At 40.3% G+C, this 11521-nt stretch overlaps 1 protein-coding gene across 3 annotated transcripts in view; it reads left to right on the top strand.

Annotated features, from left to right (window-relative positions):
- Positions 1–10465, top strand: part of LOC124594766 (oligoribonuclease, mitochondrial) — a 68551-nt gene extending 58086 nt beyond the window's left edge. For all 3 annotated transcript variants that reach the window (XM_047133154.1, XM_047133155.1, XM_047133152.1), the window contains 2 exons: positions 9823–9949; positions 10261–10465. In XM_047133154.1, coding sequence (XP_046989110.1) covers positions 9823–9949; positions 10261–10384 — 251 coding nt within the window. In that variant the 3' untranslated portion in view covers positions 10385–10465. The remainder of the gene's footprint in view (positions 1–9822; positions 9950–10260) is intronic.
- The last annotated feature ends 1056 nt before the right edge of the window (positions 10466–11521 follow it).

The raw sequence follows: 11521 nt of genomic DNA on the forward strand, positions 1-11521 counted from the left end.
GGTATCAGACGGATGCCATATTCCTTGACTTCCGGAAAGTGTTTGACTCTGTGCCCCACTGCAGACTCCTAACTAAGGTACGAGCATATGGGATTGGTTCCCAAATATGTGAGTGGCTTGACGACATCTTGACTGGCTTACAAAATTACATTGCAATCTCAATTTCAGTGCTTCGGAAAGTAACATGCGGTGTTTGGTGGAATTAATTTATACTTTCGTAGTATGAATATATGCAGTGTACATGTTAATGCATGTGTACATGTTTCCAAAACATGTTTTTTTTTTTCCTTGAGTTTTGTTTTCTCGAGTGCAGGGAAGTTCTATGCCGGTGTATATAACCATAACCATTCAAAGGATTGATAATTTTACAGTTCTGAGAAAAAGTATACTATCACTTAACAAGGAAAAAGTTTATTTTCACCTGGGAGAAAGTGTATTTTTAACCGGGAAATCCAGGATTTTTTTTTTCCTTGTCCACGAACACACCCTATCTGAACGATTCTTTTATTGAAATGATGTGGAACAAGTCAGTTCGCAGGATATGTAAACACGATTAGTGCTAACATTAATGAGAACATTTAATTTTTTAGTCCTACTCATGCGACTACACTTAAAAACAATCATACAACTGAACTTATAAACAAGGTTTTTTTAAAGAAAACTCATTACTTAGAGGACTAGCTCAATTATTTAAGAAAAGCCTTTGGAAGAAATGGTCAGTATGACAGAGTCAAGTAGGGCACTACACCCTAAGAGATCTGGCGCTTCTAGTGAGAAAGGACAAAGTAAAGGGAAAGTTTTTCTTTCATTTGTAAAAACTGTCACAGACTGCATCAGCAAAGTACTCAAAAAATATGGTATTGATATAGTGTTTAAACCAAAAAGAAAAGTGTGCAGAACCAACTGTTGCACGGATATGTATGTATAAACAGTTCAGCTTGGCGAGTTTGTTCAAATTTGTAACAGCTTTCTGAGTCTAAAGCCTCTGATGATGACTCCAGGATTGGCTGATGAAACATTGGGTGGAGAACTGTGCCTTGGGCAAACAGCCTTACGTCCGTAAATCAGTTTTTTCTCAGCAGCCAGCAACTTCAAGATAACAACGAGGTGCATTCACATTCATATCAAAGCAGTCATTTTTTGGGTTATTTTTCTAGAGTCTTGGTGATCTGTGACACAAAAGAGCAACACCTGTATGTGTGACTGCAATGGAAAGAAGTTGTGGGTCCAGATGAAGCTGCCTAAGGTAATGAGGAAAGAGGTTTTAGGTAGGGTGGCAGGTGATCGGCGTGAAAGAAAGTGCTCCATCTCAGCGAGGCCCTGGACGTGCGGGATATTTGTGTATAAGGAAGTGGCATCAATGGTTACAAGGATGGTTTCTGGGGGGTAACGGATTGGGTAAGGATTCCAGGCGTTTGAGAAACTGGTTGGTGTCTTTGATGAAGGATGGGAGACTGCATGTAATGGGTTGAAGGTGTTGATCTACGTAGGCAGAGATACGTTCTGTGGGGGCTTGGTAACCAGCTACAATGGGGCAGCCGGGATGATTGGGTTTGTGAATTTTAGGAAGAAGGTAGAAGGTACGGGTGCGGGGTGTCGGTGGGGTCAGGAGGTTGATGGAGTCAGGTGAAAGGTTTTGTAGGGGGACAAAGTTTGTCAAGGTAATCCCGTTCCTGATGTCCAGGTGGAGCTTCAAGGAATCCTCAGAACCTTAGGCTCCCTACAAAACCTTTCACCTGACTCCATCAGCCTCCTGACCCCACCGACACCCCGCACCCGTACCTTCTACCTTCTTCCTAAAATTCACAAACCCAATCATGCCGGCCGCCCCATTGTAGCTGGTTACCAAGCCCCCACAGAACGTATCTCTGCCTACGTAGATCAACACCTTCAACCCATTACATGCAGTCTCCCATCCTTCATCAAAGACACCAACCACTTTCTCAAACACCTGGAATCCTTACCCAATCCGTTATCCCCAGAAACCACCCTTGAAACCATTGATGCCACTTCCTTATACACAAATATCCCGCACGTCCAGGGCCTCGCTGCGATGGAGCACTTCCTTTCACGCCGATCACCTGCCACCCTACCTAAAACCTCTTTCCTCATTACCTTAGGCAGCTTCATCTGGACCCACAACTTCTTCACTTTTGGAGGCCAGACATACCAACAATTAAAGGGAACAGCCATGGGTACCAGGATGGCCTCCTCGTACGCCAACCATTTCATGGGTCGCTTAGAGGAAGCCTTCTTGGTTACCCGAGCCTGCCAACCCAAAGTTTGGTGCAGATTTATTGATGACATCTTCATGATCTGGACTCACAGTGAAGAAGAACTCCAGAATTTCCTCTCCAACCTCAACTCCTTTGGTTCCATCAGATTCACCTGGTCCTACTCCAAATCCCATGCCACTTTCCTTGATGTTGACCTCCACCTTTCCAATGGCCAACTTCACACGTCTGTCCACATCAAACCCACCAACAAGCAACAGTACCTCCATTATGACAGCTGCCACCCATTCCACATCAAACGGTCCCTTCCCTACAGCCTAGGTCTTCGTGGCAAACGAATCTGCTCCAGTCCGGAATCCCTGAACCATTACAGCAACAACCTGACAACAGCTTTCGCATCCTGCAACTACCCTCCCGATCTGGTACAGAAGCAAATAACCAGAGCCACTTCCTCGTCCTCTCAAACCCAGAACCTCGCACAGAAGAAACACAAAAGTGTCCCACTTGTGACAGGATACTTTCCGGGACTGGATCAGACTCTGAATGTGGCCCTCCAGCAGGGATACGACTTCCTCAAATCCTGCCCTGAAATGAGATCCATCCTTCATGAAATCCTCCCCACTCCACCAAGAGTGTCTTTCCGCCGTCCACCTAACCTTCGCAACCTCTTAGTTCATCCCTATGAAATCCCCAAACCACCTTCCCTACCCTCTGGCTCCTACCCCTGTAACCGCCCCCGGTGTAAAACCTGTCCCATGCACCCTCCCACCACCACCTATTCCAGTCCTGTAACCCGGAAGGTGTACACGATCAAAGGCAGAGCCACGTGTGAAAGCACCCACGTGATTTACCAACTGACCTGCCTACACTGTGAAGCGTTCTATGTGGGAATGACCAGCAACAAACTGTCCATTCGCATGAATGGACACAGGCAGACAGTGTTTGTTGGTAATGAGGATCACCCTGTGGCTAAACATGCCTTGGTGCACGGCCAGCACATCTTGGCACAGTGTTACACCGTCCGGGTTATCTGGATACTTCCCACTAACACCAACCTGTCAGAACTCCGGAGATGGGAACTTGCCCTTCAGCATATCCTTTCTTCTCGCTATCCGCCAGGCCTCAATCTCCGCTAATTTCTAATTTCAATTTGCCGCCGCTCATACCTCACCTGTCTCTCAACTTCATCTTTGCCTCTGTACATCTGCCCCGACTGACATCTCTGCCCAAACTCTTTGCCTTTACAAATGTCTGCTTGTGTCTGTGTATGTGTGGATGGATATGTGTGTGTGTGCGAGTGTATACCTGTCCTTTTTTCCCCCTAAGGTAAGTCTTTCCGCTCCCGGGATTGGAATGACTCCTTACCCTCTCCCTTAAAACCCATATCCTTCTGTCTTTCCTTCTCCTTCCCTCTTTCCTGACGAGGCAACCATTGGTTGCGAAAGCTAGAATTTTGTGTGTATGTTTGTGTTTGTTTGTGTGTCTATCGACCTGCCAGCGCTTTTGTTTGGTAAGTTTCATCATCTTTCTTTTTAGACATATATATATATATATATATATATATATATATATATATATAAAAAACAAAGATTATGAGACTTACCAAACAAAAGCGCTGGCAGGTCGATAGACACACAAACAAACACAAACATACACACAGAATTCAAGCTTTTGCAACAAACGGTTGCTTCATCAGGAAAGAGGGAAGGAGAGGGAAAGACGAAAGGTTGTGGGTTTTAAGGGAGAGGGTAAGGAGTCATTCCAGTCCCGGGAGCGGAAATACTTACCTTAGGGGGAAAAAAGGACAGGTATACACTCTCTCACACACACACACATATCCATCCGCACATACACAGACACAAGCAGACATGGCTTGAATTTCGTGTGTATGTTTGTGTTTGTTTGTGTGTCTGTCGACCTGCCAGCACTTTCATTTGGTAAGTCACATCATCTTTGTTTTTAGATATATTTTTCCTACGTGGAATGTTTCCCTCTATTATAACCATCTTTGTTTTTAGATATACAGGGTGATTCAAAAAGAATACCACAACTTTAAAAATGTGTATTTAATGAAAGAAACATAATATAACCTTCTGTTATACATCATTACAAAGAGTATTTAAAAAGGTTTTTGTTCACTCAAAAACAAGTTCAGAGATGTTCAGTATGGCCCCCTCCAGACACACGAGCAATATCAACCCGATACTCCAACTCGTTCCACACTCTCTGTAGCATATCAGGCGCAACAGTTTGGATAGCTGCTGTTATTTCTCGTTTCAAATCATCAATGGTGGCTGGGAGAGGTGGCCGAAACACCATATCCTTAACATACCCCCATACGAAAAAATCGCAGGGGGTAAGATCAGGGCTTCTTGGAGGCCAGTGATGAAGTGCTCTGTCACGGGCTGCCTGGCGGCCGATCCATCGCCTCGGGTAGTTGACGTTCAGGTAGTTACGGACAGATAAGTGCCAATGTGGTGGCGCTCCATCCTGCTGAAATATGAATTGTTGTGCTTCTTGTTCGAGCTGAGGGAACAGCCAATTCTCTAACATCTCCAGATACTGTAGTCCAGTTACAGTAGCACCTTAGAAGAAAAAGGGACCAAAAACTTTATTGGCTGAAATGGCACAGAAAACGTTCACCTTAGGCGAGTCACGTTCATACTGAGTTGTTTCCCGCAGATTCTCAGTGCCCCATATACAGACATTGTGACGGTTGACTTTCCCGTTAGTGTGGAAGTTGCTTCATCACTAAACACAATCTTTGAAACGAAAGATTCATCTGATTCCGTTTGAGCAAGGATAAAATCACAGAAATCGATTCTTTTAATCTTATCAGCTGCAGACAGTGCTTGAACCAATTTCAGACGATAAGGTTTCATAACTCACCTTTTTCGTAGGACTCTCCATACAGTTGATTGTGGAATTTGCAGCTCTCTGCTAGCTCTGCGACTCGATTTTCCTGGGCTGCGAACAAATGCTTGCTGGATGCATGCTACATTTTCATCACTCGTTCTCGGCCGTCCAGAACTTTTCCCTTTGCACAAACACCCATTCTCTGTAAACTGTTTATACCAACGTTTAATACACCACCTATCGGGAGGTTTAACACCATACTTCGTTCGAAATACACGCTGAACAACTGTCGTCGATTCACTTCTGCCGTACTCAATAACACAAAAAGCTTTCTGCTGAGCGGTCGCCATCTTAGCATCAACTGACGCTGACGCCTAGTCAACAGTGCCTCAAGCGAACAAATGTACAACTAAATGAAACTTTATAGCTCCCTTAATTCGCCGACAGATAGTGCTTAGCTCTGCCTTTTGTCGTTGCAGAGTTTTAAATTCCTAAAGGTGTGGTATTCTTTTTGAATCACCCTGTATTTTTCCCACGAGGAATGTTTCCCTCTATTATATTCATATATATATATACAGGGTGTTACAAAAAGGTACGTGCAAACTTTCAGGAAACATTCCTCATGCACAAATAAAGAAAAGATGTTATGTGGACATGTGTCCGGAAACGCTTAATTTCCATGTTAGAGCTCATTTTAGTTTCGTCCACCTACACTCAATGGAGCACGTTATCATGGTTTCATACAGGATACTCTACATGTGCTGCTAGAACATGTGCCTTTACAAGTATGACACAAAATGTGGTTCATGCACAATGGAGCTCCTGCACATTTCAGTCGAAGTGTTCGTACGCTTCTCAACAACAGATTCGGTGACCAATGGATTGGTACAAGTGGACCAATTCCATGGCCTCCACGCTCTCCTGACCTCAACCCTCTTGACTTTCATTTGTGGGGGCATTTGAAAGCTCTTGTCTACGTAACCCCGATACCAAATGTAGAGACTCTTCGTGCTCGTATTGTGGACGGCTGTGATACAATACGCCTTTCTCCAGGGCTGCATCAGCGCATCAGGGATTCCATGCAATGGAGGGTGGATGCATGTATCCTCGCTAACGGAAGACATTTTGAACATTTCCTGTAACAAAGTGTTTGAAGTCACGCTGGTACGTTCTGTTGCTGTGTGTTTCCATTCCATGATTCATGTGATTTGAAGAGAAGCAATAAAATGAGCTCTAACATGGAAAGTAAGCGTTTCCGGACACATGTCCACATAACAATTTTCTTTCTTTGTGTGTGAGGAATGTTTCCTGAAAGTTTGGCTGTACCTTTTTGTAACACCCTGTATGGTATGGTATGTTAGTCATAAGTAATGTAATCATAAGAGAATGGAAGAAAATAAAGTGGTTCTGTTAAAGAATTTATGTCAAAGAGGTAAGGTAAACTGAAAATGAAAGATGTCAACATATGTAGAGAATAATTAACATCTGAAGTAATCAGCTCATGTGTGAAATTAGTATAATTTGGTGCAGCAGCAGAGGCAATATGTAGTTTAAACAATCTTAAATATGAGATCTGAGAAAATATATAGTATATAGAAATATAGAAGTGTGTCATGGTACAGCCTTGTCTAACATAAAAAAATTACAACTTTAAACATTGTTGCCTTGGAGTAATGTTTGGAAAGAATAAGCAAGATTTATACATCACCATTCAGGCTATAATGTCAAGCAAATAATAGTTTTTCTAAGTGATAATTTTGTATGATCAGTAATGAGAGTTGTTTGCCTTAGCATAAGGAAGTGTGAAGTGATTTTCAGTTGAGTCAGTTTTGCACTGAATAAGCAGAGCAGGTGTTACTTATTAGATAATGAAACAATAATGAAATATAAAACAATGAATAATGTTAGGGTCTTAATGGTTGGGGAGCTTGTCTCTGCAGTAGGGATATTTTTTGAGAATACACTCCACTAGCTAACAAGGTAAGAAATGTAAGTGAAATAATGGAGTTGACAGACATGATTAATGAAAAAGATAACTGTATACAAATAAATGTGGTGTAACTATCTTGATGATCTATTGTTGAACTAGGCAACATTGGGTACTTTGTATATTGTGCAATTCATGACACTGCAGCTGGGAATGAGAGCTTAACAGAAAGAGTAATATTTTTGTGAGGTACAAATCATCTAACACTGCATTATTAGACCTATATATTATCTAAAAAAACTTATGTTTGTGTTCTGAGGAGTTATGAGCTTGAAGTGGTAGTACTGGAACAAAGAACAATAAATTTGCTATTAATGAGGCTTATTGAAAGTTAAACAATAGTGCACTGGCCATATAACTGTGTAATACTGGGGGCTGTGAAAAGTGAAAGTAAAAGACAGCGAAACACAAATGTGCCTCTGTCGGCTACATCATTTAAAGCAGTCTGTTGTACTTTCACTACCCATTTTTCAGCCAGTGTAGCAACGCAGTAAGTCGACACCGAGGACAACAAACGAAGAAATAAACAAAGCAGACTGAGCACTGTCACAACCCCCCAATAATACACAGTTTTATGGCCAGTGCACTATTGTTTAACTTGCAATAAGTCTCAGTTTGCGGGCAAACCTCCACAGACTGCTACAATAGTTTACTATTGAACATCTATGGGCAGTAAAAACCTAACCACAAAGTTCACAGTTCTTAAAGAACAGAAAGGTACGTATGGAGCAGACACTATCATTGTTTTAACACATGGCCTAAATTTGTAACACTTATTTCACAGTTAAGTTGATGCAATGTTGTCATTCTAACCAAAGGCAGGTTCCTCGTCTGAAACTCTGCTGCGGACTGACTGTCTTGGGACCAAAACCTTATATATCCTCACAATAATAGGTGCTGAAACTACACATTGTTCGAAGTTTAATTTACAGAAATTACAATTAAAACTTAACTCATTAAACCAACTGAATACATCGAAAAATTGGTCGTTTTTCATAGTTTCTTCTGCTACAAGGGTAAAGCCAAATAATTTTTTTAAATCGTGAAATTAACATATATAGTTACGCAGACAATATTTTTGTCAAAACTGTTAATTACTTTGGAATTAATGAAGGGCTGGTTTTGCCAACATGTTTTCGAATAGAGCCCAATATCTCCTTTAAGAATAGTATTAGTTGTTCCTCCTAATGTTTATACTTAGTGTAGACTTCATACTTGTTTATAGGTCAACAATAGAATTTAAGTTACTAAACAATTACTGATTTCGCACTATAGTGAAAGATACTAACTAGGAATAGTGAAAATAAATTAGAAAATCAATTGCATACATATAACTAAGCACAAAATTAGATCTAGTGTTATATTCTTTAAAACTGAGGGCCGACCTTTCTTTCTCTTTTTTGAAAATACAGATTATACTCGCATATGTTAGTGGTAATTAGTTAAAAGTGAAAAAATGGATTTAAGGAGCCAGATGTCAAAACAAGAGGGGAAGTAAAAATATCCCAGCTTGCTTCATCACAAGTAACACAGACAACCTGCACCCTAATTTTTCATGGCCACATTGTGGGGATACTGGAAATGTAGTTCACTTCAATGGAAGGAGCTTATTACTGCGAAAATGAAAATTTTCTAAAGATTGTACAATAAACATCAGATGACTGGAACTGTTACCTCAAATGGTTTAACCCAGGATTGCAACATGATCATTGTTGAGAAGAGCCAATACCTACATTTTTTCCGTAAATTTATGCACAGATTTTAGGGGTCTCTATTGAACTATTCTGTGAGGAAGCTGTGTCTTATGTAAGCATTTATTCTCTGCAGACTATGGTGAATTGCAGAATTGAGGGAACTTGCTATTATGATTCCATTATGAGTTGTTTTCTTTTGATTTACTCATGAGGACAAGAGTGCCTACATACCTTTAAAAATTCTAAATTAATATCCTTTAACCTCTGTAAACCCTATGTTCTGGTATGTACAGGATGTTAACTAGGTACACAATGTTAACAAATACTTGAAAATGGTATCACAATACTGTCGACACTCATGATTGACAGTTTCCTTCATAACCTACCTGTGATGCCCTTTGATTCAGCTGCATGTGAACCTGTATGATTGTTTTATTTTATATGTTGGCTCATTGTAATTAAAAAACAATTTGGTTTTGATGTTTAATTATTATTTTTTAATCATTTGTTACCACTGTTTGCTTTCAATAAAAAAAGGATCGTTATGATTTTCTGTATTTGTGACCCGTTTCTTAATTTCACTTCATACCGCTTCAGATTAAGACAGAACTAGAGATCCTTGTGCCTTCCTTTTGATAACAGGGACTTAACTGAGCACTCTATGACAATGAGATCGCAGATATGAAGTTATCAATGTATACCATGGAAAGCAAGGATTCCTTTGCCCACACAGAAACACAGCTAATGGCATTGTGGCATGAGTTTCTGTTCAGAATGAAATGTTATACTACATTTTTCAACAATCCTTAATCCTACCCTGTTCTTGCTGAGTGATTGTTCGGCTCTGATTACTTATGAAATGTCACACAACATACCAATAAAGCGTAATGCATATTTGAGAAGTATGGCTTGTGTTAGAGAGTTTAAAATAGCACCTTTATTTTGTATCAGTAAATTTCTGTGTGTGTGTGTGTGTGTGTGTAATTCAGTGGAAGTAGTTGTATAATATTGCTGTCAAGGAACAAGACTGTTTTTTTTTTTTTCTTTATAGGGAAATGCCCAGTTGCAGGCAATACTATTTATATGGATCGTTTATTCCTTCAATATCATATGCCAGAAGTGAATAACTATCTACACTACAGAAATGTGGATGTTTCATCACTTAAAGAGCTATGCAGGTTTGAGCAAAATACTTACTATAGACTGACATTATCTCAGAATGGTATAAGAAGTTGTAATATCTTTTTCTTGTTCCTTTCTGCACGCATTGCAGGGCATATGTTTGCGTGTCTGCGTGTACTTTTACTAGACAAAGAGGAACTCTAAGGGTAGTGTGAATACTGTTTTCTGTTATGTGTTTGTGTGTGCCACGCATTGATCCACTATATGTCAGTGGTTGCCTTTCCCTTATTTTACATGTTTTCTCCATCCGGGATTTTCCATTATTGCTGTACTATTATTAATGTTGTTATTGTTTTTAATGTTTCAGACGTTGGTATCCTAATGAATTCAGGGCAATGCCAAAGAAGCAGTTGAAGCACAGAGCACTGGACGACATACGAGAAAGCATTGAAGAGCTGAAGTACTATAGAGACACTATTTTTAAAAAATAAACTTCATACTACAGAAATGTTGTATTAAAAAAAAAAAACCATTCACTTCCACCTTACAAAGAATTGCTTTATCTATAAATTGGTTCTATTAAAAGTAAGTAATCCATGTACATTTTATATTCTTTTAATTAAAAAGTTGTTATACAATGGAGTTAGCAATTTTATTTTTTTGTCTACCTATCCTGGTTAGATTATGACTGACCATCAGGTCCTCTCGTGCAACTTCCCATTTTACTCATCATGTCATCCGTACTTACCCACCAGGCACAGCAGTTTCATAGAGAACATTGCAGCCTGTGTTATGACCCCATCTTGATATTCCCTTTAGCACTTAATATTGTGGGTACATTACCGCAACAAACACCACACATATAAGCAAGCTAAATGAGAACCAAAATTTATTCATGTTTGCAAATATACGTTCCTCATCCACTCACAACAGAGAACTGGTTTGCATACATGATCTAAATATTAACTGAAAGTTGCTTTACAAGTCTAAAGATTGTAATGTGCTTGCCAAAGATTATACATCAAACTCGAAGCACATCTAATCCCACACATCCCATCCCTTTTCTCTCATGATAGGGTGGAGCACTGAGAATGTATGGAAATTTGTGGAGAACTTGACGACCAACCTTGGTATGGAGAGACATTGAGGGTTGTGGAAATTGTGTGTCCTGGCTAAGCGATGGTGCTGTAGGTGTCATTGCTATCTGCAGATCACTCATTGTGTGTGATGATGAATGAGAGTGGTGCTGAGTTGGTGGGTGTCAGTGGGTAAGGTACGCCTGTATTACCCTTCAAGTGACACTGTTTCTGGTTTATCATTGTATAGAATTTTCGCAGAATGATCATTGCAATTCAAAGTTGATAAAGGGCTGCGTAATGTGACCAGAGCCAGTGCATTGGTGCAATGTGTCTGTCCTAAACATTACGTGAGTGAACACTGTAAGTCCTTATGAATAAAAATGTTGTCTTCTGTGAGGTGTGATGCCAGTGTAGGGCAAAGCTTAGAGATAGATGTTTCACTTGCTACACTAAAACATAAATTCCTGTGTGGAGGGGCACTGCTGCAGCACAAAAAATTCTGACGGGAGCTGTAGTGTTTCACCAGTGATTACCTTGGCTGATGTGTCT

This window comes from Schistocerca americana, chromosome 2 (assembly GCF_021461395.2).
Source record: "Schistocerca americana isolate TAMUIC-IGC-003095 chromosome 2, iqSchAmer2.1, whole genome shotgun sequence".
In the NCBI taxonomy this organism is placed as follows: Eukaryota; Metazoa; Arthropoda; class Insecta; order Orthoptera; family Acrididae; genus Schistocerca; species Schistocerca americana.